General features: G+C 45.4%; 2 protein-coding genes across 2 annotated transcripts in view; both read left to right on the forward strand.

Moving 5' to 3' along the window:
* LOC143035062 (venom protease-like) overlaps positions 1–9,959 on the forward strand; it is a 105,287-nt gene extending 95,328 nt beyond the window's left edge. The window contains exons 6-11 of the mRNA XM_076201555.1: positions 1,297–1,538; positions 2,613–2,719; positions 3,983–4,148; positions 4,415–4,517; positions 7,655–7,824; positions 9,191–9,959. Coding sequence (XP_076057670.1) covers positions 1,297–1,538; positions 2,613–2,719; positions 3,983–4,148; positions 4,415–4,517; positions 7,655–7,824; positions 9,191–9,382 — 980 coding nt within the window. The 3' untranslated portion in view covers positions 9,383–9,959. The remainder of the gene's footprint in view (positions 1–1,296; positions 1,539–2,612; positions 2,720–3,982; positions 4,149–4,414; positions 4,518–7,654; positions 7,825–9,190) is intronic.
* A 6,144-nt stretch (positions 9,960–16,103) lies between these two features.
* On the forward strand, positions 16,104–21,665 carry LOC143034897 (uncharacterized). The gene is made up of 2 exons (XM_076201241.1): positions 16,104–16,549; positions 20,938–21,665. Exons 1-2 carry the CDS (start codon positions 16,288–16,290, stop codon positions 21,441–21,443), a joined length of 768 nt encoding a protein of 255 aa, XP_076057356.1. The 5' UTR covers positions 16,104–16,287; the 3' UTR covers positions 21,444–21,665.

Genomic DNA, 21,665 nt, shown 5'->3' on the forward strand with positions numbered 1-21,665 from the left:
AGCATAACAACGTAGATTTATATATAAGTTGGGAAATTCAGTTACTTTTTTTCGCTACATAGGAGTAAAAAAAATTACTCCACCTTACATATATCTGAAAAAACGCCCATTGTTTGTAGTGTTGGTAAGAAAAATTTATACGAGTGATACTGTTCATTCATAAGTCACACTGTACGACAGTTTCGGCTTCATTGTTACCAGATCCTGTACCAATACTGCATTTCATACCAGCAAGGGTCAAACTTGTTTATTTTCTCAGATGGCTTAACGTTGCTCCATGTTTTCTTGCATCTTGTGAAGTGCTGACAGACCGGCAAACCGGATCAAACTGGATCCACAACAGTGCAGTCACACTAGTCGCTTATACTCAGGTGACGGTCGAGCAAGTGTATTTTCGCCAAGTGGAAAACGATAGAAATCGATGAATGAATAAATAAAAAATAAACAGATGAATGAATAAATAAATGTTGAACCATTGTGACAGGTTTGGGACTGTGGACAAAGAAGACACGGATTTTTGTCCGAGGTTAGTCCTCACCAGTTTCGCCTCTGAAGAAGTTCAAGGCGAAACCAGTTTGAAATATACTCGAAATTAGACCCATGTCTTCTCCATCCACCTTCCCCATTAAATATATAAAGAAATAAACAAATAAAATGAACAACCAAATAAGTTAATGAATAAACAAAACACCACAAATTCTTTCTTTTCTGAAAAGAAAATCAACATTTCACCCATAGTCCCTTCGCCAACAGTTGCAGTATTACTACCCTAGGAAACTCAGCTCCTCAAATATATTTTGTTTACGTCAGCAATGTTGTCGTCGTGGTGAAGAAATTGACCTCTTCTTTACAGTGTGGCACTTTTCATCATATTTTAAGCTTAAAAAAAATATAGAGCGCTCAATCTCCTAACACACACACACACACACACACACACACACACTTTAGGGAGGTGGGGAGTACCGCCGATATGGTTGGACTGACACCCTTGTGCGGGAGGAGCCCTTATTTCGTTAACGATTGGGTGGGGGTGGGAGGTATGAGATGGGGGGGGGGGAGGAGGCCATGGAGTCTATTGGGTGATGGGTGGAATGTGCCCCTCAGTAAGAAAGATGTTAAGAGTCGTGTCGTGCACGTTTTCAACTCATGGCTAATACAATTCACCACCCTTGATATGAAACTTGAATGCATTTGCATATCTATCCAAGGGGCAGGGTACGTTTCGACCCTCCCTTCCTACTTTTTTTTTTTTTTTATAAAAATATTTGCATGTCATTGGCTTTTTTTTTTTTTCAGCCGTAGAATGTGGCAACTCTTTTCCTCGTAGCATTGATGCTGCCAGACTTTTTCATGAAGAGATTAGAATGGAGTATCAACGGCTTCAACAACTTGGCTTTAACATCACTAATGTGTCAAGAAATAGAGGCGGTATCATCACCTCCTTCGAATGGTCGAACGGTACTCACTCGGGGAATTCCCCGCTTCGTTTATTTGCCGTTGGTGGAGAACCAGCCCGTTATGAACTCGTAAAATATATGGTAAGTTGCAGATTTGCAATTGCATGTTGGAGTCTACAGTTCTATTTGATTTTGCCACAACCTAATTCCGTTTGCAGAGGTGTCACAACATGGGTCTGCAGACCAGTAGATTATTTTTTATGTGGGCTGGACAAGGGAAGGGTATTATCGAGTTTAACATGAGCGGGAGTTGGGGATTGTGTGTGTAAGTACGGGCAAAATGCGGAATTGATGACGAACAAAAACTAACTTGAGACAATGGAGCACAGTTTCACCTTCAGACCAACATCCTACCCATTCAGCGTCACACTGACATATTTCTATGATAGTGACGCCTTTGTAGTGAAGTATAGAATGTCAGTAAACATGGAATTTTGACTTACACGAAAGCGCGTCACTATCACACGATTTTCATGCTCCACCATGCACACTATGGCCGACACTGCACTCACGGTCCAGTATGTTCACTGTCGCCTATTAGTCTAGTTTCGTCAGTGCTTCGCTCATTATTGCTCCTTTCACGTACGCACCACCGATTTGAGTATCGTCCCATTTTTCACTATTGCAAGTTGCAAGCAATTGCTTGCAATCTTACTCACTGCACCATGTTATGTGTGCAACAGAAACGTGGGGGGACGTTCGAATCTTTATTGTGGCGTTAAGCGTACAGGGAGCACTAAGTGTGCAAGTAAGACAGACAAGTGTAGACTGGGTTGAGACTCGCTACGCAGAGCGAGACGAGGCCACACTTCGTACACATATGACTGGGTCCTTGTCGGCAGTAACAACGAGTCCTTGTACTGGAAGCGTGACTGGTGGTTGGGGCACATCACACACTACGGCGCTCTGCTAGCATTCTATGCTAGAGCACCTTAAAGCGCTACACCAAAAGAGGTAGAGGGGGGTAGACGATGAAGATAATGGAACAGATGCAGGGGTATGGCGAGGAAGGGGAGATGGCTGAGTAGAGATAAATTGGGATTTTGATTGATAAAAGATTTTGGTCTGTTGCAATGACGTCTACCAGGTGTGTTAAAAGGAAGGAAAAACGTATGAATACAAAAGATAAATTCACAAATTCACTTCCTTCTGCAGGCACTTCTCGGATGGCAGGAGCGGAATGGTGACATCACTTGGTTTTGTGATGGAGTCCTTATCAATGAAGAATGGATCCTCACGGCCGCACACTGTTTGATACAAAGGTAGGAGGTGGGTAGGTACGAGGAACGGGCAAGAGCAGGCGAGAGTAGTCACTTCAGAAAGAAAACAGATGACATAACGTTACGAGTAGGCAGAGCCCTTACATGCCAAGTGCCACCCCAGGGCAAAGTTCTTAGTGCCACCCCCCCCCCTACCCCCATCACCACTTCCCTCCTCCGCCATCCTTTCTTGCCTATTGGCTTGCAAAATGAGTATACAGATTTAAAGTTTTGTATTCAATGATCCTACTGCAGAAAGGATAGGGGAAAATATTTCATATTTTGTTTATTCTAACGCAACATTCGTCGATTACGGTAAAAATTCAGGGCTTCTTTGATATTTTTTTATTGTTTCTATTTTGTCAGCTTTGTGGGCTGTAAGTCCAGGCTAGAATTACCACCCCATAGAAGTGCCGTCCACGGGCATATGCTGCTCCCCCCAAAGCCCATGTGAGGGCCTTGCGAGTAGGGCGCCTTGAGAGACAATGATAATTATCAATCAATCCTGTTATACTTCGAGACGACATCATGTCGTCAGTTTTCCTTTCTAAGTGAACTGAAGACTACTCTTATTCAGAGATGGGCAAAGCGCCTCCTTTGCTGAAATTACCTTGGTTTTTATGTATGATTCTACAATGAGATTTCGAAAAGACAAATGACACCCGATGGCAGGTAGGCAGATCGACACTGGTTTTCTAAGCAGAATAAAATCGGAACACGTTGGATGGGGTACAATGCTAAAAGGTGAAGCCATTGAGATGAAAAACATATGTACCTAAAATGACCTAATGAAAAATTTTGCAATATAGGTATACGCACTTGAATGAATGAATAGATAAATAGGTAAATGAATATGAAAAATTGTATATAGTCTTTATCAACAGAGGGAAACATTAGAGAATATTCAAGTTGATATCAGTAGTATACAGTATTCAACACATGTACATAAATAGATATATATATAGAACGTGACATATTCCACAATAATACCTACATTTTACTACACGTAGAGTAATTGCTGTAGAGAAAAGTATATCAAGTCTTCGACAGTAAATATTGCATTGGGAGCCTACGCCATGAGGCGCTGAGTAGCTGCGGACGAAGCCGCCATCTTTGCCCTATGCGCTTGGACTGTTGGGACAGGAAACAGTCATTAGTGGGAATTGAGGGGAAATGCGGGATTCGAACCCACAACTTAGTGACGTAAAATGGACCGAAAGGTTTAAACTTTAAGATCGTGTAGCATTTTTTCCCTAATTCGGAAAGGAACCCAGATGTTGTGCGTCTCGGCGAGTACGACCATAAGAACGACTCTGATCCCGCCTTCCCAGTCGACTTCACCATCAGTCAGGTCGTCTTCCACCCAGACTACAATTACCCGGAAACCTACCATGACCTTGCTCTCATGCGCTTGAACGAGAGCATATACGACGTAAGAGGAGTCTTTGATCATATATTAGTTATCATAGCCTCATAGTTCAACATCATGAAGTATAGACAGCGATCCACAGCCATCGTTTGGAATATTTGTCAATCGCTTCTTTCTGTGTGTGTACGCGTGTGCACATTCTTAAACACACCACTTTCAATTACGGATATGAACCTATGCCTTGATAATATTGTTCTGGAATCATTAGTCCACTTTTCATTAACTCAAATTCTCAAAAGTGTTTATTTGTTTATTTTTTCACCTAACAGAGAACATATGCTAACCCCGCGTGTCTACCTTGGGGGAAGAAGAGCAGGACAAACCTCGTCGGAACAAAAGTCACATTGACCGGTTGGGGAGCTACAGAATTTGGTAAGAAAACTCACCCAACGAAAACGGTAACATACTTTACAGATCCTGACAAAAGTCAGGCGACTTCACTTGGCTGGGGTGAGACACGTTTTGCCTATAAACGGTATCATGTAAGTACAAGAGAATTCCAAGACGTAAGTCGCTCAGGGGTATGTGAAAGCAGTCTCCAAGCGGATCGAAATGCTTGCCGCTCTTGAAATCCCAAAACTATGAGATAGCTTCAAGGGTAAAACTATTCAAGTTGCCGCGGAGTGCAATGGAGACTGTTCAATGACGAAGAATGGTGTGGCGTCGCGTGAGACACCGGATGAGTCACTGGGCCAGATTGGCCTGGGATCTGGACCAATATAAATATCTGAAAAGACAGATTAGACCTCTCATGAGAAGGGACAAGGAGAGGTATGTCAGTGGAATCATTGTGAACATCGAGGGCCATCTTAATGTGCATGACAGATCTGCTTCCGAAGCACTGAAAAATTCCAAATCTGTGACGCAAATGAACATTATCTAAACATGCGAGAAGCAACTAATATCAAACATAGATGGATGTGGAGTTCATTAGGGCGAGTGCATGGATGACCCTCTGAGCGGTCAGGTTCCCCTTGCTGGTAACGACTGCTAATCCATCGATAAACGAAATTCTGTCCTCTCTGAGTGAGATCAGATTCGGGCGAGGTTAAAGGATGGAAATGAGCCTGGCATCTGCTAGGTTACTGTAGGTGTTAGGCTACTAGTCTGCCCCACGTTGGGCGCCAAATGTTAAGCTGGTAGCCTACCCCACGTTGGACAATCAATTAAGCTGGCTGAAGGCAATCTTTGGTGGAGAGTTGGTTTATTTATCAGTGAAAGTTGGGCGCCAGTGAGGGAGGGGAGAGGAACGAAACGGCGAGGGAGGTGACGACTGTGTTTCAAGTCGTGTCTCCGGCGATTTGCTTGCGAGGGAGAAAGAGGGAGAGGAAGGTGGTGGGAAAGCATGAACAGTGAGCCAGGCTCACGTATGCTGCTTCGGGGCGATGGTCCATCCTTTATATACACGGACAAGTCATGACGCGTGCTCCTATTGGCGTGAGGTCACGTGTGCTGCATCGGAAGTCGAAGCTAAAAACGTTGATGCCGGTGACTCACGAAAACAGAGGGTATGCGTCCCTCAATGGATCCAGTTGTTTATATCACGTGGCTGGCCGAGGTGTAGTTAGTTATCGCAAAGCCGATGCTGGCACTGTTCGCGCTTTTCTTCAAAGAGGTTTTGTGATGGTCATACGGCAGATCCTAGCGGTGGTTAGTCATTCCATGAGCAATTCCCTTGTTGCGCCTCGGAGGCAATCGAGCTGGCAGACGGCAGATTTGGTAGGCGAACTAGCAGACGGCGGACCTGATAGGTTAACTGGCAGTCGTGGCGGCAATCGATCTGGCAGACACGTACCGGCAGTCGATCTGGCAGGAAAGTGACGGCAGATATCTGTGGTAGGCGAGAATAGGCAGACAGCGATAGCTGTTGGCAGCCGTCGAGCGGCATACAGCGGTGGCAGACACTCTCGAAGATAAGTGGCGGTTGGCAACAGTTGAGCGGCAAAATAGTGGTGGCAGATGATCTGGCAGATCAAGTGGCGGATGGTGATCGGCATAGCGGGATCGTTTGGGGCAGTCAAATGTTAGGCTGGTAGTCTGCCCCAGGTTGGGTGCCAAATGTTAAGTTGGTAGTCTGCCCCGCACTGGGCAATCAATTAGGCTGCTTGAGGGCAATCTCTGGTGGAGAGTTGGTTTATTTAACAATAAAAGTTGGGCGCCAGTGGGGGAGGGGAGAGGAACGAAACGGCGAGGGAGGTGACGACTGTGTTTCAAGTCGTGTCTCTAGCGATCTGCTTGCGAGGGAGAAAGGGGGAGAGGAAGGTGGTGGGAAAGCAGGAACAGTGAGCCAGGCTCACGTATGCTGCTTCGGGGCGATCTTAATCTTCGAGGGATGGTCCATTCTTTATATACACGGGCAGGTTATGACCCGTGCTGCTAATTGGCGTGAGGTCACGTGTGCTGTGTGGGAAGTCGTAGGTAAAAACGTTGATGACGGTGACTCACAAAAACAGAGGGCATGCGTTCATCAATGGATCCAGTTGTTTATATCACGTGGCTGGCCGAGGTGTGGTTAGTCATCGCTAGCCGATGCTGGCACTGCACGCGTTTTTCTTCAAAGAGGTTTTGTGATGCTCATGCGGTAGACCCTAGCACTGGTTAGTCATCCCACGAGTAATTCCTTTGTTGCACCTCGGAGGTCAAATGTCGTGGGCAGAGAAGAGGTGAGGATGGGAATGACGAGTTGAGGACTACTAACAGTGGGGTTGCTGAGAGCTGATGAGACAATGGTCCACAAGTTGCATGCATTGCTTTCTACCATTTGGTAATCCAGTACCAATCCCTCTTAATGTAAAAGGGGGCCAACCATTCCTGTCTGGAACAGAAAAAGGGGAAGGACTGTAGTGATTGCTAGGCAATGTGTTTGTCCTTCTGTTGCTGGCACGGGTTCACCTACATCTGCTAAAGTTCCTGAGACCTGAGCAGTTGAGATTCATTCCCAGTAAGTAAAAAACTAATCGGATCCTAACGTTTCATGTTCTTATGGAGTCCTGACGATGTACGGCTGTGAGACATGGACACCAAATGTTGATTTGAAGAGACTTATCGATGTCTTTGTTATCAAGTGCTTTTGGAGATTTATGGGGCATTGCTGCCTTGACTTTGTATCAAACCAGCATCTGCATCTGTCAAGAGTTATCTTGAACGGAAAGGGTGTCTGTTTGAGGGTTTGCTTCCAGGAAACCATGGAAATGGCATTGGTTTTCAAATGAAGCAAGGACACCCCTGGCATATGCTTCTCATTGATGACTGGGGCGGACATAGATCGAAGGGAATCTCTGGTGAATGAGATGCTCTTTTGTGGTTCAAAACTGTCTTTGAATTTCACTGGCTATCAATTTGTCATTGTCGTGTTTGTCTATAGAACTTCAACCTTGTATGCATTCCTAAATGATTATCATACCAACCCTCTTCCAGCTTGACTATCATGATAGTATGCCCAGCCTCTAGTCTCTGCATCTGACAAACTTTGTGAGTTTGGAATCTATTTTTATCCTTTATTTTTACAGGAGGGTTTGGCAGCAGCATCCTTCAAGAGGTCAATGTGACCGTGTTTGACTCATCTGTGTGTGACAGGAGTTACTCCACGTTGCACGACTATGCCACAAGGTTCCCACAAGGAATCGGCAAGAATATCGTTTGTGCTGGCGATCCTGAAGGAGGCAAGGACGCCTGTTCGGTAAGGATGCAACAGACAAATACACAGAGTTGACTGAATAGTTCCAAAGTATACAAGTTCTGCCCATGAACGTGCAAGAAGTCGGTATTTTTCAATATTGTCATATTGTCACCGAGATCATTTCAACAACACATTTTACATACTTAGAATTTTAGCCCAACAAGGTGTTACACTGGACGAGCAAAAGTCCAGCAGGAGGAGACCATTTCGATCTTAATGTGGTTATTATTATTATTTTATTATTCTACATCCGGCTCAAGGTATCGACAGAAAAGTCTTCCAGCAGCTTGATTTGCAAATTCTGCCGTGAAAAGTCAAATACTTTAACTCCATAATTCTTGTATTGAGAACATCGATGGCAAAAGTTTGACCGTTTTTTTTTTTTGTTTTTTTGTTTTGTTTTTCGTATCTGCATGTTGCAAACCAAGGGATGGGCATGAGAACTTGTGCTTTATGTCATTTGATTCGTATAAAATGTTAAGCATCATATAGTCAATGTGTTATGCCTTCTAATAATGTAGAAGACATGTGGAGTTAAGGCAGTTTGTCTGTTGAAAACCTGATATGATGTTAAGACGGAATTAACCTACCATAAGAATGAAGTTCGTCCCTTTCTGCTGATTCCATAGAGACATAAGAAAAAAAAAAAAAAAAAAGTTAATGCGTTCTGCTTTTTTATGGCAAAATTGACAATTGTAACATTCATCTATAAGCGAATAATAGTAGATAAACAGATGGGTATATAAATGAATACACAGTATAATTGAATTCTGAGAGTTTACAACACACACGTTTACCTGCACATGCTGATGGCACGAATGGAAACAATAATCATAATAACACTGGTCAACAAAGAATTTTTCCCATGGAAAACAAAAGTTGTCTCTTATATGTTTTTGCACGCAGATTCCCCAAATAATTTCCACTTTTCTCCATCATCCATAATTTTTGTGTTCATGCATGATATGTTACGTTACGTGTGTTACGTGGGATAATTTTCAATCAACCGATTAGCAACACTGAGTTTGGGTTTCCCGGACTGAATAAAATCGCCTGACGGAAGGCAGAACAAAAGCATTGTGAGGTCGTCATTAGCGATGAAAGTGTTAACGAGGTTCCTTGCTGACTGCTGGTTGCAGAATATTGATGCACTCAGTATTTTAGTGATTTATGTGGTATCTCTCTCTGTGAGCCATTATAGAAGAATGCTGATATTTTTTTTTAAATCTACTATCCCTCTGTTCTGTTATCCTCCTTAGAAATCTCTCCTTGGCCACCTCTATGACTCCACATCTTCGGTACTGTGATGTTGTCCCCCAGAAAGGATAGAAACGCTGGTAATTGCTGACTAAATATTCTCTTTCAGGCTGACTCAGGGGGCCCCATCGTCTACCTAGACGATGAAGAACGCTTCACCGTCGCAGGGATCGTGTCACTAGGCTACGGTTGTGGAGACCGTAACTTCCCAGGCATCTACATCTCCCTCCACGAGCCCTCGTACCTCGCCTGGATCAAAAAGGTGGCCTTCAACCCCAACCGAGGTCCGAGTGTACCCTAGGGGGGGCCGCCGAATTAAGTTTTAGCGCCATTCCGCTAATGTGGGAGGCGTGATGAATGGGTTTTAGTGGGTGTGAGGTGAGTGTATGTTTTGATATGGCCACCGTATTTATAAGGAGGAGTCTTTGTTGGTACATGGGTTTGTATGTATGTATGTATATGTTTTGTTATGGAAAGGTACATACAATATATGTACCAAAAGACCCTTTCTCCTTTTTAATTAAGGGAGGTAACCCAGCCAAGGCATACAACCACCTTAATTAAGCCTCCAACTCCTGCGAGCGAGAGAAAATTCCTCCCCTTTCTGAAGATGAAGAGAGATATTTACTCTTATGCTCCCAGTTAGAAAGCATCATAGGAAAATCTTGATAATATGAATATGGGGGTGAGAAAAGTATTGATGCTTCACATAATGCTTTGGACTGCTTCATTGTTATCACCTGTAACACCTGCACAGATCATGAAATGTATCTGTAAAGCCTCTGATATCCTCACTTGTGAGTGAATAATATTCTGTAAATTAGAAAGGGACCAGGTGCCAAATAGATCTGAATGTTACAATAAACCCGTGTTTTATTTGGATTTACATTATTATCCCAATATCAAATCGGCGTCGCTTGTCGGTGAATCCGCAAAAGAAACGTGCACCAATAAACAAATGAATAAAATAAATAAATAAATGAACGAAAAGCATAAATAAATGAATAAAATAATAAATACGTCAACAAATAAATCAAATAAAAGACATCGTAGACACCAATACATGTGGCAAAGCCCCCTCCCCAACCTCCCTACCGCTCCCTCCCTCCCTCCCACGATCGTTGGCTCTTCAGTGGTTATTAAACAGTTGCTTTGATCTTTCGAAATGTACATATGAACTGAGAACAGTGACGTCACACACATATCATCCATCACTACATGACAACTTAAATGACAACCGATAAATAAATGCAAAAATAGATAATTAGATAACATCGGGCAACTAAAAAGTTACGCAGCCGATAAAGAAATCATAAATCGGGCAATCTTAAATGTTGGTCGACTGCAACAAGTCTGACATAACAGATCAGACAAAAAGTTACAACTGCCGATCACGAGTCCAGCACGTGATCCAAGACCTGATATAGTAATGAAATTACTCTTTTAATGATGGGCTGGTAATACGTACCTTTCAATTTAATTATTCTAAAAATCAAATAACCCTTGAAATTATTGTCTTCATAGTGTCGACATTTTTTTTCTTTTTTTGTAAGAAAATAATTTCCTGGAGGGGATAACGTTGTTACATACATACAGAAATCCTCCACGTGAAAAAATAAACACATTAGATATATAAATAATTAAAAATAAAGTAAATAGCTTCATAATAACAATACGATAAACTAAGAAAACAAAAAACAATCAAACAACAGGGAAGTGGCAACAACGAGTCGACTGCAAAACGAGATAAGAGGGTGGAGGGGAGTGGAGTATGTTAGGGATGGAATGGGTGGGAGTGGATTTTATGCCTTTGTTTTTGGGCTCCCTTAAAAAAAAAATATATATATGTCAATCTAAATAGGATAATTGGAAATCAATGATATAGACTAAGTCTGAATTATACAAATTCGAGGCAAGATAGAATAAAGGGGTGAGTAGCAGACGGACGGCACCCCGCGAGCGTTGCTCCTCTCCCGTTGTACACTACAATTAGGTAAACTCATACGGCGTGATGGCGCAGTGGTACCGTTCGTAACCGCTAATCCAGCGATCCCAGTTCGATTCTCGCCCAGGGCTGAAATCATTTCAGCATAGCTGTACTGTGAGCCGGTACTCCAACTCTCATGAGCAAAGAGATTTGTGTGTGCGTTTATGTTCACAGCATTACCCATAGATCGGTCCATATACGAGTTTTGAGCTCTCTTCCGGGAGGGCAACAGCTTTCAATCACGAGTCCAACACGTGATCCTTTTGGATTACGAGTAAATATTCGTCTAGATACGCGTGTTACACGTTTTCGATTTTGCGCGCCGTAAAAGACTAGAAATGTATTCAAACCTACGCTATTTTTCAAATTGTACGCACGTTGCTGCAGTTTCGCCTCCCACTGACATGGTTTGCCATCAAACTCTACGGGGAATCAACTCCATTATCTATTTGCGAGATAATGTCATGCAACGGCCATAAGAACGCGTAGATTGATTAATGCCTCAACATATATATCTATGGGAGACCTATTCAGTCGCCTACTTAAACCTTTCTTATATATATATATATATATATATATATATATATATATATATATATATTATATATATATATATATATATATATTATATACTTATATAACTATCCCACTTGTGTACATACTACCGAATGCGCTATCGTGGCGGGGTTGAGTCGAGTATAAATATAAGAAATTGTTCTCAATTTGTTTCCCTCTTGATAGCGCAGTGGGTTAAGTCACTGTACATTTGTACATTTGTCTCCGAATATGCTTTCGTAGAGCTCCTTATTTGTCTCGAGATCGTATTTGCAGGGAATTAAAATGGAAAAAGTTAATGTGGTTAAGATGTATATACATATATATATATATATATATATATATATATATATATATATATATATATATATATATATATATATTCGAAAATAGCTGGAGTCCAGGAACCATTTTATGGAAGATTGTATACGCTGGAATAAATTGACGAACGTCGAGTCCAGCGTATACTTTCTTCCATATATATATATATATATATATATATATATATATATATATATATATATATATATATATATATATGTGTGTGTGTGTGTGTGTGTGTGTGTGTGTGTGTGTGTGTGTGATTCACCTTGGTCTTTGGATCACGTGTTGGACTCGTGATCGACAGCTATTTTCCTCCCGGAAGATAGCTCAGAGCTCGAACGACCGATCTATGGGTAATGCTTTGACCTTACACGCACACACACACACAACTCCCCGCCCACGAGTTGGAGTAACGACTCGAAGCGCAGCGATACTGAAATTATTTTCAGCCCTGGGCAGGATTCGAACCCGGACCGCCGTAGTGACAGTTTGGGACTCTACCAACTCCACCACCGAGTCATGTGTGCGCGCATGCAGGTAGAATTGCACTGAAAATTTTCAATATAAAAATCACCTCCAGCGGACGGAAAATTCCTTCTACATTTCCCACCCAAACTGTCCTCCGAGAAATATCAACTGATTAAATACTGGCCACCTGCCCACCCGCCCATCTCCCGGAACACGCGACTGACTGCACGCTAGCTAGCTATCATTATATTGCTTCGCTGCCTGAATGATAACTTTTTATTGGGTTATTTCTTTGTGATAACAATAATATTGACAGAAAATAATCAAATATGGGTACCCACCAAGAAGACAGAAAAAAACAAAAAACGCGCGACGATCTTACAAGAACGCCAGCCACAACAAAACGGAGACAAACTCGTTTAGTCCCCTTAGACGCTGATTGGCTGACGTATAAAGTGGGCGGAGTCATGCAAGTCGAAATCCGTGATGAACGATACATTGAGACTAAACGTAATACATCGCTCAGACGCTCACTGACACATCACGAAAAAAGCCGACCCGAACGTGACGCAACATTCTGCAACGTCATCGCATATTTTCTATAACTCTGTGAAAGATGCCCACGGTATTTTTGTCACGTTTTGAAGAATAACAAAATAATAATAATAATTATTAGCTCTACTAGAAATGAAGTAAATATAATCAATAGTAAGGACAGAGACGAGGGCGAGTTATCGACGACAGAAAAGTTTCTAAAGACCACAGTGTACTTTCTCAAACAATTGGAAAGTCGCAGTCGGCGTTGCAGACGACTTCACTGTGGCCACGCAAGTGGCCTAGCCAATAAAGACAGCAACTGCTAAATGAATACAAGAAATCAAATATTATAAAACTAAATTATAGCAATTAAAAATTCCCCCGAAAAATAAATGATAATAACAACAGCAGCACTACTGTTTTAATGACAAAAACATTTAGTTTGTTCACAATTTACAATACCATAGTTCTGTACATATTCGATATTAGACACCTGAATAAAAAAAAAATACTACAAACCTCTACGCATTTGTCCAAACCTGCATTCGCCCGCACCATATACCAACCGTGTGATTCACCTTGGTCTTTGGATCACGTGTTAGACTCGTGATCGACAGCTATTTCCCTCCTGGAAGAGAGCTCTGAGCTCATGACTGATCTATGGGTGACCTTACACGCACACACACGCACCCAATTCCCCGCCCACGGAGTTTGAGTAACAACTCACAGCGCAGCGATACAGAAATTATTTCAGCCCTGGGCGGGATTCGAACCCGGACCTCCGTAGTGGCAGCCGGGAACTCTAACCACTGCGCTACGAGGTGTGTGTGTGTGTGTGTGTGTGTGTGTGTGTGTGTGTGTGTGTGTGTGTGTGTGTGTGTGTGTGTGTGTGTGTGTGTGTGTGTGTGTGTGTGTGTGTGTGTGTGACGACTATTGACTAGTTATTGTTGACAGTAGCCAACAACGGAGATACACATAATAACAAAATAAAAATGCACTTATACTTAGATTTAAAGAAAACGTATATGCCGCCAGTGCTTCAAAGAAAATGAAATTAGCTGTGGTTTTAGAGAATTAAATATACAACTTCCTCTCACACTTTTCATTCAAGTGAGTTTTTATGTTGGTCGTATGTTATCACGAGGTGCAGCCCCAATAATAGCAAAATGTTATTATATCTATCTGAAGAAAATTTCTATATTTAGCTCGACCATCGCTCCACTCTCCTCCTCCCCCTCCTCCTCCTCCTCCTCCTCCACCACCACCACCACCCTGGCCCACCAGACCACTATCTACATTGCTCTGTATGCGTTAATGCAAAGTTAAGATCAAGTATGATAGAAGAAGAATGGAATAAACAAAATGAAAAGACGGACGGGCGCTCTGTACATAATCACGCCCCTTCTCCTCCCTCCTCTCCCTCCTCCTCCTTCCCTCACCTCCCTCCCACCTTCTCCCTCCCTCCTCTTTCCCTCCTCTCGTCTCGTCTCCCCCTACCTCCCTACTACCTCTCCGTCCTCCCTCCCGTTCCTTTTTTCCTCTTCCTCCTCCTCCTCCCTCACTTCTTCCTCTCCCTCCTCCTTTCCTCCCTCCCGCTAATTCTCTTCCTTCTTCTCCTCTTCCTTCCTCCCACCGCTCTTCCTCTTACCTCTATCTTTCCTCTCCTCCCCTCCTTCCTCCTCCTCCTCCTCTTCATTCCCTCCCTCCTGCCCCTTTTCCTCCCTCCCTCCCCCCTCCCACTCCATCTCCTCCCTCACTTCTTCCACTCCCTCCTCCTCCTTATCATCATCATCCCTCCCCACTTCCTCCTCCTTCTCTCCCTCTCTCCCAGCTCTTCTTCCTCCTCCTTCCTCTCCTCCTCCCTCTCTCCCGCCTGCCCTTACACCTCCTCCTTCCTTCCCTCCCTTCTCCTTCCTCTTCCTCCTTCCTTCCTTCCCTATCCCTCCCTCCCAGACTCCTTATCCTCCTCTCTCCCCCTCCTCTTCCTTCTTCTCTGCCTTCCTCCCTCCCGCCTGCTCTTTTTCCTCCTCCCCTCCCTCTTCCTCTCCCTCCTCCTCCTTTCCCCTCTCTCTCTCTCTCTCTCTCTCTCTCTCTCTCTCTCTCTCTCTCTCTCTCTCTCTCTCTCTCTCTCTCTCTCTCTCTCTCTCTCTCTCTCTCTCTCTCTCTCTCTCTCTCTCTCTCTCTCTCTCTCTCTCTCTCTCTCTCTCTCTCTCTCTCTCTCTCTCTCTCTCTCTCTCCGCAGTCGCCGCCAAAATATACCAACGGACGCAGGCTTGGGAAACAGTTAGGGTCCGCCGACTAAAGTGTCAATTTGATTCAAACTTACATGTTGAACAGGTAGTTTGTGCCACACAGAAACACCCACCCACGCATACATGCACACTGATATGTACACATATACATACACAGAGAACACTGCTAAGAACATGATAATGAAGGTGACTGCAAGAGACCATAAGGCTTACACTAGGCAGCTCCGTATCCATTGTCCAGTTTATAACCAATAACTTTATAACCATTAGGTGTGTGCCACAAACTACTAGTTCAACTTGTAAGATGCTGGGCTCGACTGTTGCTAGGCAGGAGCTTGAGTGCTGCTGGCGCAAAAAAAACCGTTGAATGTGTATTCACCTCGGATCTGCCGCAGTCTCTGTCGTGTGTGTGTGTGTGTGTATTTGTGTGTGTGTATTTGTGTGTGTGTGTGTGTGTGTGTGTGTGTGTGTGTGTGTGTGTGTGTGTGTGTGTGTGTGTGTGTGTGAGAGAGAGAGAGAGAGAGATTCACCATGGTCTTGGATGACGTATTGGACTCGTGATCGACAGCTATTTCCCTCCCGGAGGAGAGCTCAGAGCTCATATATGACCGATCTATGGGTAATACTGTGACCTCACACGCACGCGCACACACACACACACACATACACACACACAGATACACACACACACTCATAAAGACTATGACTATGAATGAATAAAAAAGTCCAATACGTGATCAAAGCCCATGGTACATAACACACACATACACACATACACACACACATACACAACTAGATACACACACAGACACACACACACATACACAACTAGATACAAACACAGAACACACACACACACACACAGACATACACACACACACACACAGACAAACACATTCCGTGCTTGGCTCTCGTCGAGAACGGACCTACACCTGAAGGTGCGAAACTATCGCCGTCAACTACTTGAATCCAGTGCTCGTCGTTAACGACTCGTACCGGCTGTCTCAAGTTGTGTTACAGTGCTACAAACTACTGCGCGCTAGTAAATCAGCCTACCTTCTTATCAAGGCCCTCCCTTCCTCGATGGAATACTCGGGGTCGGAAGCGGCGTCCAGCTTAGAGCAGGACTTAATGATTTCCGACACTGATGACGACATTAGTGTTAACCACTGGCCCGACCTGCCTCGTCCTACCTCCACTCCCCATCACCCTCCAACAACCACCCAGCATGATACCCACCAGTCTACATCGCTCCCCAGTACCAAACGGCGGGCCGACGACACCTCTACCTTCCCCGCAGGAGAATGTCAACCGCCTGCTGCCAAGACGATCAAGGGAACCTCAAGTGAGTGTAATAAGGCTCCTATTCGCCCTACCCTGCCTAATCACAGTGCTACTCCCGTTGCCCCCACCCGACCCTCACCCGCCCTTCCAGCATTTGCTCCCCGAGACAAGTATATTAAGTTGGCCTTTAGCGGGAACCCATCCACAGAAGTTAAACTCCGCTGGCTGTCAACTATCACCAAGACTTTCCACCTGCAACGGGATACGGCCGAGGTTAAGATGGCTGCACTCACCTCTCGATTCATCTACATATCAAGACAACGCACAGACATCCTGGACCGAGTTACTACAAATGAATTTATGTCACTGCCTCTTCTCCCTCAAGACTCCCCCGAAAGACCTCGTAAGTACCCCCCAATACCTGCTCACTCGCTATCCCGTTGACGTGGATCACAAGCTTGCCCTACAGCTCCCAGGAGTACACTCAGCCAGGCGCTTCATGCAGAACGGTACCCCCATCAACCGCATTGTTATTGTGTGGAGCCTCCCCGAAACACCCCCCGACACCATTACCTTTGACTTCCTCCCCCTCCTCCCCCCGTGTCAAGTCCAAAGACTCCGTGACGACCGACCCTGGTGCTACAGGTGTTGGGGTATCGGTCACATATCCAGGTACTGCTCCGCCTCCCCTAAGTGTGCCTGGTGTGCCGCCGCCCATGAATCCAGAGAATGTCCCGTCCGAAGTGCGCCCCCGCCCCCAGCTGCGACTACTTCCACCTCTGAACCGCCACCACAGCCGAACCCATCACAATGGAAGTGCCCCCGATGTCTACAGCCAGGTGTCAACGTCTGGCACGGCTGTACTCGGCGCCAGACCCAGACCAATGGCCCCACCTCAGCCCCACCACCTCCTCCCCCTGCCCGGACTGTTCTCTCTGCTCCCACCCCCCCTCAGCAAGACGCTGCCCTCCGTAAGGCCGTTGCAGCCCTTCAGGCGCGATGTGCAGCACTCGAGGACCGCTTCGCCTCCATTGACACCAGGATTGACAGCCTTGTCTCAGGCCAAACTACTACTGCCACCAGACTCTCCACACTGGCGGAATCCCAACAAACCCTCGTCTCCTCCATCTCCATGCTTGCCGAGAGAATGGAATCCATTGCAACTCGTCTCGACAAACTCTGTAAGTTACAACCCAGTACTAGCCAGTCTTCCTCGAATCGTCCATCCACCTCCACACTCCGGTCTCCTACTAGCAAACGCAACGTTCGTAACTAACATTCACCTAGACCTCCTTTCATGGAACATCAATGGTATCACCAACCACAAAAAGTACACACAATTGAAGGCATATGTACAGACACATCACCCTTGTGTCATTTTTCTACAGGAGGCGTTTCCAAACCGGCCCAACACTGCACCACAGGCACCCTCCCTTCCCGGATATATCCCCTATATTCATACGATACGAAACGGTCTTCTAACATACATACACAATACACTGATACACCGTCTTCTGCGCTCCTCTACAGACCCTGACATAACATTCCAACTCTTCGAGATAGAAATTGGGGGCGGAATCCTACAGCTCTGCAATATCTACTCTGCTCCCGCACGTCTTCGTCCAACCACTCTTCCACCACCTACGATCAAAGGTATAATATACGCAGGGGATTTCAATGCTCGACATCCTGCATTGGGAGATCGTCCTGGCACCACTAACCGCCCTGGTGTTCACCTACTATCCTTCATCCGACAACATCATCTGACCCGCTGGGACACAGGTGGCGCCACACACTCCCGGGGAGGCACCCTGGACCACGTCCTCACCTCTGGCTTGGTATCATCCCGCATCCAGTGCTCCTCAGTACCTGCATTATTCTCAGACCATATTGCTCTTCTCTTCCACTATTCTCTTCCTACGATACCTACACCCCCTATCACACGCCTACGCCTCACCATACCCCCCAAATACTGCCCGACGTACATTTCATACATGACCTGCATACTACCTACCTTAGACTGTTCCTCCCCCGACCAGTTATATAATAGCCTTGTCTCCGCCACCCACGACTTTTACAGGCTTTACGTATCACGACCCCACCTCCAACGTCGCCCTCCTCCTCCCTCGTGGTACCTAGACACCCGACTTCAGGACGCACAGAAAGAAGCGGAGCGCGTTGGACTCATGTTCCAAACTAACCCATCTCCTGAACTACTTCATCGTTACCAGCAATCCAGAGACGATTTGACAACCCTCCTAGAATGTGTAAGTACTGACTCCTGGAAGAGATTCACGGACAGAATTAATCACCAAACTAGTGTAGCCTCCATGTGGCACCTTATTCGCAGGGTAATTAAGAAGACTCCTGCTACTGCCCGTCATCATTCCCCCACCGTATTTGCCGAACAGCTCATCGTCACGTGGTCAAACCAGTCCAACCCTGCCAACCTACCTACCCCCGTCCAGGATGCCCTCTCCTCCGGTGCTTTTGCTCGTGGACTCCGCTTAGTACATGCTCTGCTGCAAGAGGATGATGAAGAAAATATACCAATAACTGAAGATGAACTACGACGTGCTCTCTTGAGAGGTAAAGCCACGTCCCCTGGGGATGATGGCATTACCTACAATGTGCTACGATTACTGCACCGTGTACCCGGTAACCCCCTCCTTCGCCTCTACAATATGTGTCTACGAGATGGATATATCCCACATGCCTGGACCACGAGTACAATAATCCCCATACCCAAGCCCGGTACAGCAAATTTCAGGCCCATCTCCCTTACATCCTGCTTCTGCAAAGTAATGGAAAGAATCTTGCTCACCCGACTGATGTACCAACTACAAGATCGCCTTTCTCCACGTCTCTTCGGCTTTCTACCCCAACGCAGCACCCATCACTGCCTCGTCGACTTATATTCTCGCCTCTCCCGTGACAGTGTTGTGGCATTTATAGATCTAAAAAGTGCATTTGATATAGCAAACCGAGACGTTATTTTAGATCAATTAATTGACTTTGGAATTAAGGGCAAATTACTACGATGGATTAAGGGCTATCTCAGTAACCGGACCTCCCGTGTCTTCTTTAGCGGTGCCTACAGCTCCTCACGGGATTTTCATCTCGGCACTCCTCAAGGAGGGGTACTAAGTCCATTTCTCTTTAATATACTTATGCATCGTCTCCTCACGTCTTTGCCCACTATTCCTGAGGTCACAATTACATGTTATGCAGATGACCTATGTATTCACTCTACCTCCCCAACACACCTACAACTCTTTCTTACTTCTCTCTCCCAAGCTTCTGCTAACTGTGGCCTTGTTGCTTCCCCACAGAAGAGCAGAATTTTCTCCTACCGCCCTCCTGCCACGCTGCCAGAGTTCATGATTGGAGACTGCATCATCCCACTAAGCTCCCAGTACTGCTACCTTGGTGCACCAGTACGAATCTCGGAAACTCTTTCTGCCCGGCGTCAATCCCATACCGTAATTCGTGAATTGCTAGATCGTCTACAACGTCGGCTCCGGCCTCTCCAGTGGCTCACCAACAACTCTTCCGGTATCTCCATCCCCGTGGCCAGAACTGTCTATATTACTTTTATACGCTCTGTTGTTGATTACCTCTCCCCTGCCTTAATTCAACTTCCTCGATATGCTTTAGAGCCACTGGAGATTTTTCAGAATAAAGCCATGAGAATCATTCTCGGTTGCCCAATGACTACCAGAATTGTCAACATGCAACGGGAATTACGGCTTCCATCCCTAGTTGAGAGGATTTATTCCAAATTCACCTGCCTCACAGTTAAGTGTATACACTTTCCCCACATCTCACCGCACTTCACAGCACTGGTCAGAGATTCTCTCGGCCCCGCTCCGCCCGTCCCCCGCCTCATGCCCCCCGGTCGCCGTCTTATAAAGTCTATCTCCTCCTTCATTCGCAGCCTAGATTTACAAGTACCAGTAGCTGACATACCACCAGGCCCTCCCCCGTGGACGCTACCCTCGCCTGTGATTAGCTTCACTCCTACAGCAAAATGTGACCCACCTCCTCTACAACTACAGCTAGCCTTGGAACATGTTACCCAGGTAACATCCTCCATCACTGCTCCGCATCGCCTCTACACTGACGGGTCACTACAATCGGATGGTGCAGCTGGAGGAGCAGTCTACTCACCTGACCTACCGCCGCCTCCTGAGGGCTGGGTCGGCCGTCGACTCAGAGATCACTCCAGCTCCACGTTGTGTGAACTATACGCCATCTTAGATGCTATCAGTCTCGTTTGCCAAAGAGGAGTGAATGCTGTCATTATATGTGACTCTAAGCCTGCACTGCAATCCCTCACCGCTATTCATCCCACTCACCATTCTGTTGTACAACAAATCCTTTCCTTTCTATCCCTACTAACTATCCGTAATCTCTGCATTGAATTTATTTGGATTCCATCTCATGTAGGTTTGCACCACAACACCAAAGTAGACCGCCTAGCAAAAGAAGCCTGCCGACTCCCCCGTCGTGGTGATGGACGACCTCTCTCCCTGCTATGTTACCTCAACAGGGTCCGCTCCGCTGCACTTCTGCCTGAGCAACGTCGACGGGACACCGAGAGACCCTTCAGTGTCACCATCACCCACTACGAATCCGTATGCCGCCACAAATACAAGTACCGCCGCAAGGGACTTATGGTTCGTCGCCACAATGTTGTATCAGCCCGACTGCGACTAGGCTACCGTCCACCGTGGCAGGTCGCCGGGGTGGAGGGCGAGCCTGTATTCACAGAATGTCGCCTATGCCACGCTCCACTAGCCAACACCATCGAGCACTACTGCCTAGCGTGCCCCACTGTAAAACATCTAATACCCCAGGGACTACCATTAGATGCAATCTGTCGTCATCTCCTATCACAAAATAGACTAGATGAAATACTTGTCCGTTACCCCCGCTTTGGTGGGTTCTCATAATACCTGATGCCCTGCGTGACATCTCAGTCTTATTCCCCTTTGAATGAATGTACAATACCCAGTGTCATATATATTACCTGCAACCCATGTATTTGTTTGTGTATATAAGTGTATGTGTACGTGTGTAAGCATGTGCATACCAGTTGCCTTACTACATTCATTATGAAAACCTCCCCCACTGTATGACGCTAATGCGTAATAAGTTAAATAAAAAAAAAAAAA

This window comes from Oratosquilla oratoria, chromosome 18, assembly GCF_046742065.1.
Source record: "Oratosquilla oratoria isolate Oo_2021 chromosome 18, ASM4674206v1, whole genome shotgun sequence".
NCBI classification, from domain to species: Eukaryota; Metazoa; Arthropoda; class Malacostraca; order Stomatopoda; family Squillidae; genus Oratosquilla; species Oratosquilla oratoria.